We start from the raw sequence: 19067 nt of genomic DNA, 5'->3' as shown, positions 1-19067 counted from the left end.
AGAGAGGTTCGGCAACCAGCCCAGAATCACACCGGTTATCGACAAAAGGTTTGGTTCCCAAATTAAAGACTAGTTCATGGCTCTTCTCCTCACACCACACCTCACCTCATGACTTCAGAAACAGGCTGGTGTGATGCGTAACAGCCATACAAAACTGTTAGCAGGGTTTCTTCCTTTACCAATCTCTGAGAAAATCACTGTAGAGTGAAAGGTAACTTAGTCTACAAGAGCAAGAAGGGGTCTTAGAGATTACACCGTCACATTCCTTATTTTATAAACAAAGAAACTGGGAGCCATGTGCCCAAACCACACGTGCGAACCGCACATGGAATAACTGGAATATGCTTCGTTCTTCCTAATCTTTCTTTTTAAAAAATTTTTAATGTTTATTCATTTTTGAGAGAGAGAGAGAGAGAGAGAGAGAGAGCGCGCATGAGTGGGGGAGGGGCAGACTGAGAGAGAGACACAGAATCCGAAGCAGACTCCAGGCTCTGAGCTGTCAGCACAGAGCCTGACGTGGGGCTCGAACCTACAAACTATGAGCTGATGTCAGACGCCCAACCGACTGAACCACCCCAGGCGCCCCATTCTTCCTAATCTTAACTTGAGATGATAAATGCTATCTTTCCAGTGAGATGTATGTAACAAAAATGTACGACAAGGGCTTAGAAAATGTTCACGGATCAGCTGAAGTTGGCATCATTCATTTGTTTTTAATACTTGGCATTCTCCTTCATTTTGGTAAAGGTATAGATGTAGAAACCCATCCTTCTAGAACAAATGGGCCCACCAATAATAAATAAGTTACCAGGTAGATTAAAAAACAATAAAACTACCGAAAGAACCAAACATCTTAAAACTCAAAAAAAGCCTAACAACCACCACAAAAGTGAAAAGTCAGGTTTTCGTTTTAGTTCAATGCAAGGGCTGTATGAAAACCCGGGACCCTAGCCTTTCCTCTGCCTGCAGGCACAGGCTAGCACGTTCATGCTTCTATCTGAGAGGGAACGTGTGGTTTCGCCAACAGAGAGACCTCTATAAACTTGCCTGCACAGAGCTCCAAACTAGTTCTCGATGCGATGCGTACAAGCAGCACTCTCACAGGGCAAGTTATTTTCTTTTCCTTCGTTAACACTTTAGAGAGATACTAAGGATTTATTCTCCGGTGGCTCCTTGTTTGCTCTGTGATGAGATCTGGACTTTTGGAAAGCATGGCTTACTTGTACAAACGAACTTGGACTTCCCTGACTCTGACGGGGCAGAGGGAAGGGAGAAAGTGAGAAAAGAGGCAGATAGCACATACTTTTTTTTATCTGATACCTGGGCCATCAAGGCTAGCAAGATACCTTTTTCAGACCTAAGGTAGTAATTAAAATTCTGGCTTGAGAGCCAATTACACAGTTTTTATAATTTTTTTAAAGTAAGTTCCAGGCCCAACGTGGGGCTTGAACTCACGACCCTGACCTCAAGAGTCACATGCTCTACCGACTGAGCCAGTTTGTTTTTAAACCAAAATTTTAGATAAAGCTGAAGCTATCCTTCTCTACGGGCTAAAACCCAACAATCTCTGTCAGAGTCTTACTTAAGGACAAAATGAACCATGTGTAAGTGGTAACTTCTTATGGTCTTTGATTAAACATATGCATGTGTATATACATAAACCCTTTAAGAGAACCCCAAGACACTTCCTTCCAGTTCTGACTAGAAGAAAACTTTGAGGTCAAGCAATTCAGGGATTCTTTTTTTTTTTTTTTAATGTTTGTTTATTTTTGTTTTTGTTTTTTTTTTTTTTAATTTTTTTTCAACGTTTATTTATTTTTGGGACAGAGAGAGACAGAGCATGAACGGGGAAGGGGCAGAGAGAGAGGGAGACACAGAATCGGAAACAGGCTCCAGGCTCTGAGCCATCAGCCCAGAGCCTGACGCGGGGCTCGAACTCACGGACCGCGAGATCGTGACCTGGCTGAAGTCGGACGCTTAACCGACTGCGCCACCCAGGCGCCCCTGTTTGTTTATTTTTGAAAGAGAGAGAGAGACAAGGTGTGAGCAGGGGAGGGCAGAGAGAGAAGGCGACACAGAATCCGAAGCAGGCTCCACACTCCCAGCTGTCAGCACAGAGCTCGACTTGGGGCTTGATCCAACCTGAGCCGAAGTCGGGTGCTTAACCAACTGAGCCACCCAGGCGCCCCTAATTCAGGGATCTTTAAGACATTTTTGACTGAGACCCCCACTAAGAAGCCGATTTTGTATCACAACCCACCACACTCATATGTAAATACCATACATTAAAAGGAATTTTTCAGGAAACTGTGTGTACTTACCCTTACAAATGATTCTGCAACCACTTCAGGCACACCCACCACCGTACTTCTAACTTTAGTTGGTGGAGGGAACGGACCCTCTCTGACCTGTGTCAGGTGGGCCAGATACCAAGTTCTCTCGAGCATTCGCCCAGACCAGGAGACCGACGTACAAAATATTTCGCCTACACTGACAAACATCCTCAACCTCAGAACCGTTTTTTTTTCTTTTTTTTTTTTAAACACTTATTTATTTTTGAGACAGAGACAGAGCATGAACAGGGGAGGGTCAGAGAGAGAGGGAGACACAGAATCTGAAACAGGCTCCAGGCTCTGAGCTGTCAGCACAGAGCCCGACACGGGGTTCGAACCCACGGACCGTGAGATCATGACCTGAGATGAAGTCAGACACTTAACCAACTGAGCCACCCAGGCGCCCCAGAACTGTTTTTAAGCAAGTATGATGATAAAAAGTCCTAATTCAAAAAAATACTAAAATGGTCAAAGCTTTCAGGCTTTAGTGGTCTTACACAATATGCTAAGTTTGGGAAGGGATTAGTAACAGGAAAAAACCGCACCTTTGACACATCACACAAATGAGCGGCCTGGGGAGTGAGCCTGCTCACAGGTGAAGACCACACCGTGGGTCTCTGTGCCTGGGCAGGAAGGACTGAGCACGGTGAGGACAGCTGGCGACATGGGGGTACATGGCCACCCCAGCCCATGCATAGAGATAAATTACAAGTAAGCACTTTGTGGACCAAAAAAGTGGTGCCATCACTCACAAAAATAGGACTGTCTGTCATCGATTTCTATCTTTTCACTCAAAGAGGACGTGGGACAGGGGCGCCTGGGTGGCTCATTCGGTTGAACATCCAACTCTTGATTTCGGCTCAGGTCATGATCTGATGGTTCGTGAGGTCGAGCCCCGTGTCTCTCTCTCTGCCCCTCCCCAGCTCATGCACGTGCACTCTCCCAAAAAAAAGGACAAAAAGACGATGCGGGACAGAATGCTGTGGAAGAGACACAAGACCTAGCCAAAGCACCTCTGCCATAACAAGGAGAGAGACAGCACTGCCGTGCTGCTCTCAGAAAGACGGTAAATACCTCACTCTTATCAGAGCCCTGAAAAACTTGCACCTGTTTGCACAAAATTAAAACTTACTCCTAACACACAAAACCAGGCTCTGGGCTCTGCATGATTATTGCAACGTAAAAAGCTTCTCCGTGCAGTTACCCTGCAGCATTTCCGGTCTGAATGTGGACGCTGTACTTACACGGTAAATTAGCCTCAAGCTCTGCAACCTCTGTGGAAACAAAGAGACCGTCGTTAATATCCATCAACTCTGCACAGAAAATCCCTGCTCTAACCTGGCAACTTCTGGAACGCCGTGGAACAAAACAGACCGAAGTAACTGAAATCTACACTTGGTCTACTGTTTAAGACTTCAAGCCGTGGAATCGCTTTCAAATACACAAAGGGACTTGCGGGATGCCGGCAGATACGGTCACAGGCCCTTGAAAACGTACTTGGTATAAATGAAAATACTTTAAAATTCACATAGAAATCCCCCATAGGTAAACGGTCACTGGAGTCTTTTTGAAAGTCTTGTTCCCCCACACAGAGGAACTGCTGCCCTTGGAACGTGATTTATATACGCACCTGTGTCTCTTCTGGTTCTTTCAGACCTGTCTTCCCATGCAGGCTTGCCCCGTGTGTGCTGGAACTTTTCCAGTGAGAGAAAACTCTGCCTCCTGCCAGGGTCTGCTATCTGTTAACATCTCGCGACTGCCCAAGGAGCGGGGCTCGGTGCCGCAGTCCCCGGCCCCTTCACTCAGCAGTAAAGCCCGGCGCCCCTCTGCCGGGACAAAGCTGCAGACACCCCACTCCGACTGCTAAGAGCGGAGCTCTGGGGATACCCGGAAATAAGCAGGCAGGCAAGTCATCGGTGCCTCAGACACAACAACGTGCTCTGGGGTCCTGGGGCACAGAGGCCCCCACCCGCTGTGGAGACTAGAGGAAGGAGGTCTATGGGCCAGGCTTTCAAGAATAAGTAGAATTAAGTCCAGCAGAAGAGGAACGAAAAGGTTTGCCAAGAAGGTAAGTTAGTGACGGGCAAGAGCATGGAGCACAGACAAGCACAGAAGGAGAAGGTGCGCAGGGCAGCCAGAGCAACGGGCACAAAACGGCAGAGCAATGAGAAACCAGGAGGGCTCTGCGCACGGCCTGGAGTTCTCAACTCGAATCTGCAGAAATAGGGAGCAGAGGGTCATTTCTACCAAGTTTCCAAACTTTCCTCGAGAGGACAACTTCAGAAAGGGCAAAGCGGAGGTCTGGTGACCTATGACACGAGGCGGCCAGGGCCTAGCAAAGGCAGGGACAGTCAGAGAGCCTGAGGGCACAGGGTCTGCCCGCTGTGTGGGGCGGCGGGGGGCGGGGGGGGGGGTCCGAGATGGCACCGAGAGCTGAGCTGCTGGGGAAGTCCTGGGAGGAAGAAGCTGCAATCCGGGCGCACGGCCAGGGCCAAAGAGACCCCGTGGTGACGCCACCTGGACCTCATGAGACGGACAGGGGAGGCTGGCAAAAAGAATGAAGCTCGGCAGAGAGCACAGAGTCACTCAGGACAAACAGGAGGTAAAGGAGGAGACACGTGGGGAACGTAAGTGATTCAAGAGACAGACTGGTCCCGGGGAAATGAGGCCCCGGTCGAGGCCACCGGATGCGGATCGGACCCCGCCGAGGGTCCTCGAAACGGCACGAAGGCAGGTGGCAAGATGGAAACCAGATTCCAAAAAGCTAAGAGGTAAATGGGGGGGGCAAAACACAGAAGCAGTGGGTAGGGCGATTCCTTCAAGTGAAGTGTGGAACGGTGGGCAGGGAAGGGAGGGGGCGCCATGACCTTGGGAAGCTGAACACGGAGCGCGTCAGCAGGAAGACGGGCAGGCAGACGGCTCCACTCTGAGGCCGAGGGCTGGAGGCCCACAGGCCTTTAGTATCAGCTACTTGAGCATCTGGGTACAGACAGGCGGCCCGCTAAGTGTGTCCACTCTGGGCTCCAGGTATCTGGAATGGGCATTCAGAAAAGTGGAGTGGGGCAGAGACGGGTGGAGTGAGGGAGCGGAAAGGTGCTCACGTGGTTCTACAGTGTTCTGTCCAGTGCCCTAGCCGGGGAGAGCGTCCTCACTCCTGAGAAAAGGAGCAGATCTCTTCAGCGGAGCCGGGCACGGAGAGAGGAGTGACAGTTCATTATCGTCTTGCTGTGATTGGAAAAGGAACAAGTTCTGTGGTGAGGTGCAGGCCTGGGAAGTCTCTTTTCCTGGCCACCTGGCGTCATGGCACATTTTACATCTAAAATCCAGTCACTTGATAAAACGTAAGGATAATCCTATGAACATTCACCATCATTTTCTTCTAATGAGCACGGTGAACTTTGGTTTCGTCTTTCTGACTGGCCCGTTCTCACCGTCCTGGGGCCAGGGCACTCGCTAAAGAAAACCTCGAACAGCAAAGGCGGGCCGAGGCCAAAGTGCTACCCGCTCCGAGGACACCGATACCAGGCCCTCCGAGGCCCTCCCAGGGCCACACTCCGCTCTGGCGGCTCACACAGGGCATTCGTTTTGTCAAAAAAGTGTACATCTTAACAAATGAGTCATTCATGTTAATCACTCCAAAATAAATGTTACCTGGGGGCGCCTGGGTGGCTCAGTCGATTAAGGGTGTTAAGCGTCTGACTCTTGGATTTCGGCTCAGGTCATTATCTTACTGTTTATGAGATAGAGCTCACATTAGTGAGCACAGAGCCTGCTTAGGATTCTCCCTCTCTCTCTCTCTCTCTGCCCCTCTCCTGCTCACACATGCACGCTCTCTCTCTCAAAATAAACATTTAAAAAAATAAAATACCTACATAAAATGTATGTTTTTAAACTGTATTTACATATTTTATTACACTACCATTTAGCTTGTTGCTAAGAACTTACAAGAAACCGTCCTTGAGGGCCCTCGTCTTGAGAGACTGAGGCCGGAACTGGCTTTCCCCGGCAAGCCTATCCCGTCTAGTTGTGAAACTCTGGTAGTCCAGTGTGCCCAGAGGATCTGAGGAGGAGGGGGCCACAAAACGGAAGCAAAATGTCTAAGGCGGCCGTCTGGTGCCAAGGGTTGGGGAAGAGCGAGGTCAGGACGCAGGAGGACAGCAAGGCACCGACCAGGGGCACGGTGGTGACCGAACAACAGAAGCGGACCCCTGCACCACCACGATGGGGCGTCGGGGCCAGAGGCCTGTGTCCAGAGGAAGCCCTACTGTAGAACAGGAATCCTCTGGCCTGGCTGCATATAGATCACTTGGGGAGTTTTCTGCTGTTCTGCCCACTTATCAAACAACAGCTTTGGTGAGGCACAATTTACCAGAAAACAGACCCACTCTAACTGTACGATTCAATAATTTTTAGTTAAAACCTGGAGTTGTGCATTCGTCACCATAACCTAGTACCTGCTCAGCTTTTACCACTCCTAGCCCTATGCGGACCCACTACACCAGGAGGTGTACGTGGGGCCCAGGCCTCTGAATGTTTTACCCTCCCCAGGTACAGGAAACCGCCACAGGCTACTTGGCCATGCTGAGATATTCGCACGCAGATGTTTACACAGATGGATTTGATAACTTCGTGTTGTAGTCTAGAATTTCAGCTCCAAAGATGAGCGTTATGCTTCCATTTCTAGGTTCGGTGTCACTCAGTCAAGGAGAGTGGACAAGGGCTGGGAGAGCCCCACCATGGTCAGGGCCGCTGCGAGGTTTTGGTCCAAGCGCAGGCAGGGAGTGCAATCTTGGGAGCACGACAATTTCAATCAAGATGCTCAGCATTTTAGCTCAGCCTAGTGCAGTAGATAAAATAAGCCACACACTCCCATGGAGCTGTCACAAATGACACAGTTCGTCTACACTTCAAATGATGGCAAATAAGAATTTATTAACATCAGTAGTCACACCTTAGAATCTACGTACAAGAAGTCTACGGCCAAAGAAATGAGCGAATTGCTTTACGTGTTCGAAAGGCCTCTTAGCAAAGCGGTGGCCCTTCCCTGCATGACCTCACTGCCTGCAGGACACTACCCCTACCTGTAAAATAGCAAGACACTCAGCTATTTTTAGCCTGCTGAAGTCTCGCCTGTTCCAAGATACTAACCCCTCTACACCTTACTGGCCCTACCTTTCATCTTGCACAATTCCGTGGCTGCACAACTTCCTCTGAAAACTTAGACTCTTCTCCTTTCTAACTAAAAAGCAAACCACAGAGCCCACTCGAAGCATGCCTGCACTGAAATATCAGATTACAAGATCCACCCGATGACCGCGGTGGCCCTCACACGGCACATATCCGCCCCTTTCTGCCACAGCCTGCTCGCAGCACAGCGCTCTTTATTGTTTCCACACTGCCAGCCACTCAAATCTGCACACTCTTCATGGCAGGGGCTGTACGGTGTGACCCAGCCCTGCAACCCTAGCACTCGGTCCGGGGCTTGGCACACACACAGGTCGCTCAGGAAATGCTTAACAGATAAGCACACTTGCCGGAAAGCTGGCGGTGCTCCTGGTGCGCATGTCCCGAGAGTGAGAAGCCCTTCTCCTCATGCCGTTAGGGACCAATGCATTCCCAAGGTGCCGTGGAAGTGTGTTCCCCCTGAGTTCCTATGTTGAAGCCCTAACCCTGTCCCCACATGTGATGGCATCAGGAGGTGGGCCCTTCAGGAGGCGATCAGAATTAGATGCGGTCATGAGGGTGGGGCCTTCACAATGGCATCAGTGCCCTTGGAAGAAGAGACACCAGGTGCCTGCGGGCCAGGAAGGGGGTCCTGACTGGAACCGAATCCGCTGATGCCTTGATTTTGGACTTCCCAGCCTTTGAGCCACGAGAAATAAATGTGTGTTGCTGAAACCACCCAATCTATAGTATTTGCTTACGGCAGCTTGAGCTAAGACAAAAGGTCAGTCACAGACGGAGGTGGTTCTTGGCAAACGCCAGCTCCAAGCCCCACCAGGCAGGGCAGCTGGGCCGCCCCACCCAGTCACCCAGTTAGCGATGCAGCTACCTCCCAGAAGCCTTGATTACCTCCTTCGGCCTGAACCACCACCTCCGAGATTTTTTTGACCAGAACGTTCTCTCAGCTTCCCGCCTGTCTTCATGCACTGAGCACCCCTTCTGTGCTCTCAGCATCCACGCGCAGTGCCCTTATCTGGGAGACACCCGAACTAAGGGCATCAGCTCTCCCAGAGACGGCACCGCCCGCACCCAGGCTGAGGACCCCACGGACCCTCACCTCAGCCCTTCCGCTCCGTCTAGGGCCCTTCATCAGCACACTGCGGAGTGTGGGCCCAGAGCACCCACGGTCCCTTTCACACTCAGGGAGCGAGGCCGCAACCCTGAAAACCAGCACAGCTGCCGCAGCAGAGACTGGTATCGATGGGAATGGAGCCCAAGGCCTCCCACCACCCCCACTCTCAACAGGAGTGGACAAGGGCAACTTGAAACCTCATCCGCCTTCCACAACCCTCCCCGCCCCCCTGGGCTACCGGGCCCACCCACGTGGGGCCACCAACCTTGCTGGGCAGCTTCAATGGTATTCTTGGGGCCAGCTGCCTTAGCTCCATGTTAGCAGGACTCCTCCTTCTAGGCCACTGCTCTACTTCTTAAAATACATACTGTAGCGGGGCGCCTGGGTAGCTCAGTCGGTTAAGCGTCCGACTTCAGCTCAGGTCATGATCTCCACGGTCTGTAAGTTCGAGCCCCACGTCGGGCTCTGTGCTGACAGCTCGGAGCCTGGAGTCTGCTTCGGATTCTGTGTCTCCCTCTCTCTCTGTCCCTCCCCCCTTCTCTCTCTCTCACTCAAAAATAAATGTTAAATAAATAAATAACACATACATACATACTGTAATTCTGCTGAGTACTCGCCAACATGGCAAGCCCAACCCCGAGCCCACCCCCAGAGTCCTGGGCAGGGCCTGGCATGACAACAGCAGCTCTGGAGAACAATGAATGGTTCTCTTTCCCCCACTCTTCCAGGAACTGCACTGGAACGGGCCTTCCTATCCTACCCCATGACCAGACTGCTCATGTGTTCACAGCAGTTCCCCTGAGGCCCCGCGTGGCACCCCAAGGACACATCTGCACCCTAGACCCTGGGGAACACATGCAGGTGGGCGGCCAGGCCTCTCTGCTCCAGGCCTGGAGCGTGGACAGCCACACAGCACAGCCCCAGAAGCAGAAACCACCTGGGGTGCAGGGGTTGATACGGATAAAGGTGCACACATTCATTCTGTCTCGTTCCCCTAATTCCAGGACTGACCCTGAACTCGGCTCGGTCCAAGTCTCCACACTGAACAAGGACTCACAGAGGTGAAAGGTTCCTGCTGGCATGCCTGGAGCCTCTTAGGGTCTTCGGGGGTCACTAACAGGCTGGCAGACAGCTGGACTAAAATGTTTGTTGAGTGAAAAAAGGAAAGAACACAAAGACACATATGATCCCATTGTACAAAAGGGGCTAAGCTTCTGCCGGATAAGACTCTAGCTCAGTGGCCCCATAAAGGTCCACCAGGAACTTAGCCCCACCTGCCCTGTGGCTAAAAACACTGGCCATGGTTCCCCAGTTCGGCCCAGACCTGCACAGATCTGACACGCTCTCCACAGTGTCCCCAGGTCCTAGGATTCAGGGCAGACAGCAGCTCCCAGTCTTAGCCTGGAAATATTCAATTGTTCTGCAGCCTCCAGGGGCTGCTGCTGCTGCTGCTATAAGCATCACCCCGGTTCCGGCCTGGAGGATGTCCCTGACAGTTACCCATGAGATGCGGATATGAAAAGGTGGTATGACCAAGGTGCCAGCACAGGAGAGGCCCCCCCTGGCCGGCTGCTCCCAGGCAGGCTTTGGTTTTTCCAGGGAGAGGGACTCCGGCCTCCCAGAGGCAAGAACAGGAACAGGAGCCTCAGCTGTGCAGCCACAACTGGCCCTGCCAACCTCTGCTCTCTCCCACCCATCCGCTCCGCCCTATAGCCATCTGCACCAAGCCACATCCCAACCTCTGGGCGACAGGATTCACCCCCATCCAGCCTCCCCCCACCACACATGGCTGTCTGCACATGGCCTTCAGCTCTCAGTCCTTCTGGGAACTGGGTGGGCTGCACAGACTCCCCGACTCCAGGCCACAACCCTCTCGGGGCAGCCCCCGGTGGACAACTGATCAACACAGAGCAGGAAGACCTGACCGTCTCGTCTGACTGGGGACAGCTCCGAAGGCTGCACCTGCTGAAGCAGGGGCTGTCTGGGGCCTTCCCCAAAGCTCCATTTCTTACTCTGCCTAAGCCTGCATCCTTCCTTTCCCTCCACAGGTATCAGTCCCAGCAACACTGCTTCCTAACGCTCCTGCTGGCAAATTCCGCATTCCCAGGAACCCAGCCCATGGCACCGACTTGCAATACGCTTTCGTGTAACCTAACGATCCTCATGAGTAACATTCTCACGTGAGTCCAAGTCACAGCCCAGGACGACAGTCTTACTGAACTCGGACGCCTGACTTCTCTCAAAGTTCCCAGAGGGGGCCTCCCTGGCCTCCCCTAATCACACCCCGAGTGCCCCAAAATGCTACGGACTCCTGGACTCCACACACCACTTCCACCATCAGAAACCTGCAGAATGAAAACCTCTGCCCCACCCGGCCAAGTAAAGGAGTGCCCTAGGTGCAGACCAGGCGATCAGGGACCATCAGAGCACCCTTTTGTACGCACTGGTTTTTCACAGCCCCCAGTCTCAGGTCAGGCCCACCCCTGCTCTCTACCCACCCTCCACCACAAGCCCAAACTGCTCACCCCTCAGCCAGCCCAGCTTGGGCCAACAGCCACCTAGGGCAGACAGAGGGCAGGCCACGTGAGGGGTGTTACTGAGCCCTGCTACCCACAACTACCCCAGAAACCTGATCATCACCAGTGTCGTAGGAGGATGGAAACAGGTGGCCTCATGAGGTGGTTCTTTCTGCACCTCTCTCTGATGAGTCTCACAAGGTCAAGGACCTTGGCAGGGCCCTATAAACCCTGTCAAAGACATCTGTCCTGGGAGGTGGAGCAGAATCCAGCTTTGTGGGCCTCAATGGGCCCCTCTGGGCTGCATTGGGTCCTAGAGCCATTTGAGAGCTGGCAGGTGAATCCCTGAGCAGGTGCAAGGTGTGCAGGAGCCTTTGCACCGCGCCCCCCCCCCCCCCCGAATGCTCTTTTCAATGGACTTGCACTTCTGCTCCCCCAGCGGGGATCTGCTCCCCCAGCGCCTGCCCCACCCCAAAACGTGGGTCTGGCTCTCCTGCTACAATAATACAGTTGTAATCTGGGCAAGTTTTTTAACCTGAGTCTCAGTTCCTCAGCGACAAAATGAACCACCCACCTGGCAAGGCTTAGCAAAAGGTAAATGACAACTGCCTTATAAACTGTCCAACGGAGGGCCTGGCCCCACGTGCCCAGTGTACAAAAGCTGCTATGAATTCGGTGAAGCAGCCGGGACAGTCTACTCGTGGCTTCCCACCTGCTCCTCCTCAGCTAACATCTGGACCTTCCTCACTGTAACTCCCAGGCGCTAAAATACCCTCCACTTGAGGACAGCGTCAACACCGCTAACCCCTTCCTCGGTTTGCGTGGCTCCTGGCTTCCTCTGCAGATGGAACCCTCGAGCCAGCATCTTGGAAAGAGATTCAAGTCCTATCAGGCCCATCAGGTGAGGAGCCGCGTCCCACGTCCCACCTGACTCCCACAGCGCCATCACAAATTCTGAATTCGATCTGACGGCATGGGTAGAGTATCAAAACGTAAAAAATGCTTTTTCCTCCATCGTTACCCCATCATCCATCTGGCCAGATAAACCCGAGCTAAGGCAAGGTGCAGGAAGAGTGAGGAGGAGGGCACCGCTGAAGACTCCCCGAACCTGACGCCTTCCTGGCCCCCACTCCCGCCCAACGGCAGCGCTGATTTGCTTCTGAGAAGGACAACAGCGCGTTCACACATCCCAGCTCTCCTGCCATTAGGTCCGTTTCAGGACATATGAATGCCAGTAACCTCACGGGGTCTGCCTGCTGCAGCATGAAAACAGGCAGTCCTAACTGTGTGGCCTTTCTTTGCTTCCTAGCTCTACACACTTAAATGCAAACACATGCCATAAAGTAAAAAGTGCTGCAAATTCTAAGCTCTTAGGGCAGGAACTATTTCTTTTTTTTTTTTTAATATGTAATTTATTGTCAAACTGTTTATTTCTATACAACACCCAGTGCTCGTCCCCAAAGTGCCCTCCTCAATGCCCATCACCCAACCTCCCCTCCCTCCCACCCCCCATCAACCCTCAGTTTGTTATCAGCTTTTAAGAGTCTCTTATGCTTTGGCTCTCTCCCTCTCTAACCTCTTTTTTTTTCTTCCCCTCCCCCATGGACTTATGCTAAGTTTCTCAGGATCCACATCTTCTGTAGTCTCATGACCCTCGGAAACTGTCTCTGCACCTGACAGCTGTAAGCCTGTTCAATGACTGAACGCAAAAGTTCCGTACCAACACAGGCATATTCACAGACACGCACACTCATACACGTTACACAAACCCTTCTCCAAAGACGAGAGTTCCAGGCCACTGTTATTAACTCTGTGAAGAGAACTACTTGGTACAAGGCTCTCCTCAGGCTGTGGCTTGAATAAAGTACAGAAGGACGCTGAGAGATTACTGAATCCCACTCCCTCCCTGTACAGACCAGAAACTGGTGCTGAGGTGTGGGAGAAGGACCCTGGAGCTTCTTGTGATTGAGCACAAGAAAGGAAGGGACTCCCCGGCCCCACGCACACCAGCCAGCCAGCCAGACGGCACCGGGACCCGTCCTGGGCCTGCTGGCCCCCGGCACCGACATCCTTCCACTAGCATCCCGGCAGCCCCTGCAGAGCACAACCCGAGCGCGTGCGACACGCCGTGCTTTCTTGCCGTCGGCGTTCCTGCAGTGTGCGCACAGTACAAAGTCCTTGGAAGTGACAAGCAAGCACATCCTTCAACACTTTCAAGTAAGTATTTCTATTCAGCAACAGGCCACTTTGCATCCCAGAAGAGCCTCCAGTCAGACTTCGTTTTGTTACAGGATAGAAAACAGCTCACGTGGATGACATCACCTTTAACAAGCAGCCTGTCTCTCACAGACACCCTCCGAGTGGAGTCGGAGGCCGTGGCTGACGTCCGGGACCCTTTGAGACCGTCATCCCGCTTCAGTTTGCTCGCAAGCGTCAGCATTACTGCCACCTTTCCCCTGAAAGACAGACCGAGGGCAGGGTTAAGGACACATCTCTAGACAAAGACTGGAAACCGAAGACAATAAAATAAGGTGGCTAACAGTTTCCCAGAACTTCGTTACAGAAAAACTCAGTATGTGAGGTGCGTTCCTAAGAATGGATTCCTTCACAATTTGGGAAATCTCTATGCTATCCTGTATAAGTCTGATTTCTTAAAGCATTAAAGAAAATTTTAAAGAGAGAGCCACGGGGCACCTAAGCGGCTCAGCTGGTTGAGCGTCCGACTCTTTTTTTTTTTTTTTTTTTTTTTTTTAATTTTTTTTTTTTTTCAACGTTTATTTATTTTTGGGACAGAGAGAGACAGAGCATGAACGGGGGAGGGGCAGAGAGAGAGGGAGACACAGAATCGGAAACAGGCTCCAGGCTCTGAGCTATCAGCCCAGAGCCCGACGCGGGGCTCGAACTCACGGACCGCAAGATCGTGACCTGGCTGAAGTCGGACGCTTAACCGACTGCGCCACCCAGGCACCCCTGAGCGTCCGACTCTTGATTTCAGCTCAGGTCATGATCTCATGGTTTATGAGTTCGAGCCCCAAATCAAGCTCTGTGCCGACAGCTCCGAGCCTGCTTGGGATTCTCTCTTCCTCTCTCTCTGCCCCTCCCCTGCTCTCTCTCTCAAAATACATAACCTTAAAAAAAAAAAAAAAAAGAACTTAAAAAGGAAGAGCCACGCATTTAACATTCACTGGACACCAGGCCCTGGGACGTACTGGTAACAGGGCTCCCCCTGAGCTGGTGGTCGAGCAGAGCCTCCACCAACGGGTTCCACGTGGGTTCACCACCACCCACCGGTTAAGTGTGCCCTTCCGTGCTGCACGGCCCGTGCACCTGTGGTGCGGCCCCACAGTGCCCGGCCCACTGCAGACTTGCGGGGAGCATCAGCCCTGATGAGGGAGCCACGCAACGCTTTGTTTTCCTTTTTCCTCTAACAAAGGCGTGGCTGGAACCTTAAGAACCATCTCTGCACTTACTTATGATGTGTCTTATTTACATTTTTTAGGCAGTATCAACATGGATATTAAGTTATAATTAATGCACCAAACTGGATTCTCTTCACTGGCTGCTTCCAGCTCATCTGTGTTTCAGGCACCCCCACTGAAAGCTCACTGGGAAGGACAATAAAGATCAAACACAAAAATTGGTCACCAGCCCAATATTTCCATAATTTCCTTTGTTACTTTAATATTATTTCCTTTCAATACCACTCTGATTGTTTTCAAAAGAAAATTACCTAAAACTTCCAAATGAAAAACTTGACCCAAACACAAAACTTTTAGTTTGAGGCCAAGCTATTGAATGCCAAAATAAGAACCCCCTCACCCCCGCATTGGTATTTGTAACCATTAAAAAAAAAATTTTTTTTTAATGTTTATTATTTTTGAGACAATACGAGAGACAGAGTGCAAGCAGCGGAGGGACAGACAGAGGGAGATACAGAATCCGAAGCGGGCTCCAGGCTCTCAGCTGTCAGCCCAGAACCCAGCGCAGGGATGGAAGTCACCAACCGTGAGATCATGACCTGAGCCGAAAGTCAGACGCTTAACCGACTGAGCCACTCAGGCGCCCCTATTTGTAACCATTTTTAACCCAGATTCCTAACACAGCTTTTCACACCATCTTCTGTGTACCTCCCCCTTCTCCAAAGACTGGTGGATTTTATTTTCCATTATTTGTACCATAAAAAAAAAAAAAAAAAAAATACTGAATAAGATCTTCTGCATTGTATGTGACCTACCCATAAACACACACCTAGCCCCTTTAAGAACCATTGGTCTAAATGCTTCAAAAGATGGTTCTATTACACACAGGGTTCACAAGCTCCTAACATTTCAAATCTGGAAAGGATTTCTCCCGCCAACCCCCAATTCCCACTCTTTTTTACTGATGTGGATCCTGTGACAATGGGGGCCCAGGAACGGCCTAGTCTGGGGCCACTCAGCTGCCAGGAGCACTCACCGAAGAAACGTTAGTTTCCCTCTTGGAGATGATGAGCACATTTCGGTCTTGAGTGTGGTGACGGCTTCGGGGCTGTACATGTACGTCAAGACTGATCTAACTGCGTACTTTAAACATGTGCAGTTGCACGTACTTCAATCACACCTCAATAAAGCTGACACAAACGCGAAAAGATACCAACACTGGTTTCTGCATTGCCACCTGACCACGCCATCCCCGCAGGTGAACCGACACAGCAGCCCGGACCATAACCACCAAATGCACATCTTCTCGGCTTTACCCAGGGCAGGGAGGTATCCGTTCAGGAACCTCACAAGGAGGTGCCTGGCAGGGGGCCAGAGTCAGAAACACCCGTGGGGGCTCCCGCCTGCAGCACCACCTACAGCTGGGCTCTCTTGCTCAGTCCCCACCTGGCATGATCTGGTCGGGAATCCCTTCGGCAGATGTGGATCACAAAACAGTGTTTGCCTCCCCAGCCAAGCCCCACGCCACACACCCAGCCTTGAGCACATCAGTCCGGCCACATGGTCAGGGTTGCTGTAGACAAGACATGCACCTTCACGAAGTCTGCTCGGCTTGTACCCTCTAGCTGACCGTGCCAATACAAAGACGGCAACAGTAAAACAAGAGCCCGGCGTGCGTGAAGAGAGTTCTAGTCCTAGGAAAGTTATAACAAAGAGTCCGGAGGAGCAAGTGCCAGGGCAGGGCACACGCCTGGTCCACACCCAGCTCCCTGGGACCTGCACCGAAGGAGCCGCTCAGAGGGTCCTGGCAAGAGTCGTTGACAAAGAGGGGCGCCTGGGTGGCGCAGTCGGTTAAGCGTCCGACTTCAGCCAGGTCACGATCTCGCGGTCCGTGAGTTCGAGCCCCGCGTCGGGCTCTGGGCTGATGGCTCAGAGCCTGGAGCCTGTTTCCGATTCTGTGTCTCCCTCTCTCTCTGCCCCTCCCCCGTTCATGCTCTGTCTCTCTCTGTCCCAAAAATAAAAAAACGTTGAAAAAAAAAAATTAAAAAAAAAAAAAAAGAGTCGTTGACAAAGAAAGGCTCTCATCAAGACACTGTTCCGTGTCACTGCTCCTGAGGATTCGGCTTCTTTTATAAGCCTACTACCCCACACCCAAGTGGGCAGAATATGCCCCGAACTCAACCCCACCCGGAGTCGGATTCCTGGCTTCTTCAACAAATTTGTGGCCCTTAATAAATACACTGGGCACTGACTGCAAGGGATAAAGACAATGACACTCGTGTTTTGTTGTCCCTCGAAGGGAAGACTAAACTTACTTTCCTAGCATTCTAAGAAACCCAAGTGTATAATGACCACCTATCTCTCCATCTGTATCATTACCACAGGCCACTTCGGGGATAAACCTAAGGCCTAATTTGGAACGTTTCCATAGCTGTTAAGTTAATTCTCCACAAAGAGACTGGAACAAAAAGAATTATTCAAACTGTCAAGAAGTTTGCTGAACACCTGCCGTTGCTTCCGAATCCTCTTTGCCTTCTATAATATGCTTCACCCACGGAAGACCCGGCTTAAAACTGGACGGTCCCTTTGCCGCAAGTTCCGCCCCGTTAAGGCAGCACTTTTGGGGACAGATCAGCCGTATCGAGTGGCGTCCACAGTCTCTAAATGCCACAAGTCCCAGCTGGCCCATTCAAGTTTCTCCTCTGGGTGGGAGTTGCTCTGACTGTTCAAAAGAGATTCTGGCGTGCTATTTACTAGTCTCATCATCAACGTTTACTCGGCATTCCGGCCTACGGCTGCAGGGTCAGGCCATGCCACCTGTGCAGGGACACCAGGGGCCAGTCAGCTCACGGGGTGAGGAAGTCATTTACAATCCTTCCTGCTGTGGAAAAGTCCCAATCTCAGAGTAAAAGGTAGAACTGCAGGTCACTAGGGGACAACCAACTTCTCTAACCACAGTGGCCCAAGTCAGGGCACAAAAAAGTCCACGGACTCCCCTCCTCCTTCAGAATGCCGGCCCTGAAACCCCACCTGGGAGGGGAGTCCCCCTGCTTGGCTGACAGACCTTGGGAGCCCAACCCTTTATTTTCATCTGCAAACCCGCCCCCTCCTGCACTGCCTACTAGTAAATCGGGGTGGGGGTCCTCCAGCCACACACCCCCACCCTGCTGTCCCCCACCACTCACCCTCATCCCCATACCCAGCCAGAAATCCTCCGGCAAGCTGGCCTCCAACCCCTGCTCCTCAACAGCACCTTGCCCGTTTCTGGAAGCTTCTGTTCAATCTGGTGCTGTCCAGGTCTGGAGTGCCCTCCGTCCCTTCCCACCTAATCCTACTCCTTCCTCAGGACAGCAGATTCCGACATCTCCTCCAGGAAACCTTCTCCGGCCACTCCCGATCCCTCCAGTCCCCGCTCCGGGGCTGGAGGGAATGCAGAGAGGGCAGGGCCCAGATCCCTCCTGTGACAGATGAGGAAACTGAGCCCAGGGCGCGGAGGGCCACACCCAAGATTACACACCAGCGGAACCAGGTCTGGCATCCGAGACCCAGTGGTACAGATGGTTCCAAGACGCCCTCCCCCTCGGCGCCCCCCTCGGTGCGGACGAACCCCTCCACCCAGCCGCGGCCGCCCTCACCGCGGGGCAGCTGCAGGCAGGCGGGCGAGGCGGGAGTCCCGCTCCTCACCCCCGCCGCTCTCCAGGCCCGGCCTGACTCCCGAGGCGGGGAGGAGCCGGGCGGCCTGCGTCCGGGTCCCGCTTCCCCCGGCCACGGCGGGCTGGTGACCTTGGGCTCCGTTGCCTTCTGGACAATGCGGCCGGCAGCTCCCCGGCGACGGCGGGCGCGAGCGAGGTCGTGCGAGCGCCGGCACAAGCAGGCGCTCGCTGCGGGCTGCCCCTCGAGCCCGGCGGCGGCCGGCGCCCCGGCCTTTCCCGGCCAGGCCGCCCGGCCCCGCGTCCCCGGCCCCCGGCCGTGAGGAGCGCGCGGCCTGAGGCGGCCCCGGCGCCGCCCGCCCGCCCGCCAGCCCGCCCGCGGCACCGGCGTCGCCTGGAGGCCCGCGGCCGCCCCCCGCCCGCCGCGGGGCCGCGCGCTCCTCACCTGGGCACCCCGAGACAGGCGAGGCGGGCCCGGCACCCAACACCATGCCCGGCCGGCCGGCGGCGGCGGCGGCAGCAGCAGCGGCAGCGGCGAGACGCGGCTCCTCTCAGCCGCACCGGCTCGGGGCGGCGGGACCGGAAGTGGCGGGGCGGGGACTCGGCCGCTCTCGCCCGCGGCGGCCGCGACTGCAGCGGGCGCTTTAAAAAAAAAATTCAAAGCCCCGACGAACTTTATTTGGAGCCTGACACGCGAACAGCGGCGTGCGCCCGCCGGGGCTGGGAGCGGCGACTAGCCGCCCGGGCCTCGCTCATTGGCCGAGAGTGCGTCCGGGGGCGGGCGTGAACTCGCCGCCTCTGCTGATTGGAGAGTAGCGGCCAGGGGCGGGGTTTCCCAGGCTGTTCCGGGAGCC

The 19067-nt window shown here is 53.1% G+C and overlaps 1 protein-coding gene across 4 annotated transcripts in view; it reads right to left on the bottom strand.

The window, feature by feature from the left end:
- UBE2F (ubiquitin conjugating enzyme E2 F (putative)) overlaps positions 1-18812 on the bottom strand; it is a 58589-nt gene extending 39777 nt beyond the window's left edge. The window contains exons 1-4 of one of the 4 annotated variants that reach the window (XM_047846370.1): positions 18248-18343; positions 15600-15671; positions 13467-13600; positions 3578-3607 (exon numbers count right to left, since the gene is read on the bottom strand). In XM_047846370.1, the coding sequence (XP_047702326.1) occupies positions 3578-3607; positions 13467-13600; positions 15600-15640 (205 nt within the window). In that variant the 5' untranslated portion in view covers positions 15641-15671; positions 18248-18343. Of the gene's footprint in view, positions 1-3577; positions 3608-13466; positions 13601-15599; positions 16238-18247; positions 18344-18658 lie in introns of those variants that run through there. The other 3 variants (XR_007149559.1, XM_047846371.1, XM_047846369.1) reach the window with 3 other exon arrangements.
- Positions 18813-19067: the final 255 nt, after the last annotated feature.

This window comes from Prionailurus viverrinus, unplaced genomic scaffold (assembly GCF_022837055.1).
Source record: "Prionailurus viverrinus isolate Anna unplaced genomic scaffold, UM_Priviv_1.0 scaffold_39, whole genome shotgun sequence".
NCBI lineage: Eukaryota > Metazoa > Chordata > Mammalia > Carnivora > Felidae > Prionailurus > Prionailurus viverrinus.
The sequence above is the reverse complement of the archived record's forward strand: the minus strand, read 5'-3'. Positions and strand labels throughout refer to the sequence as shown.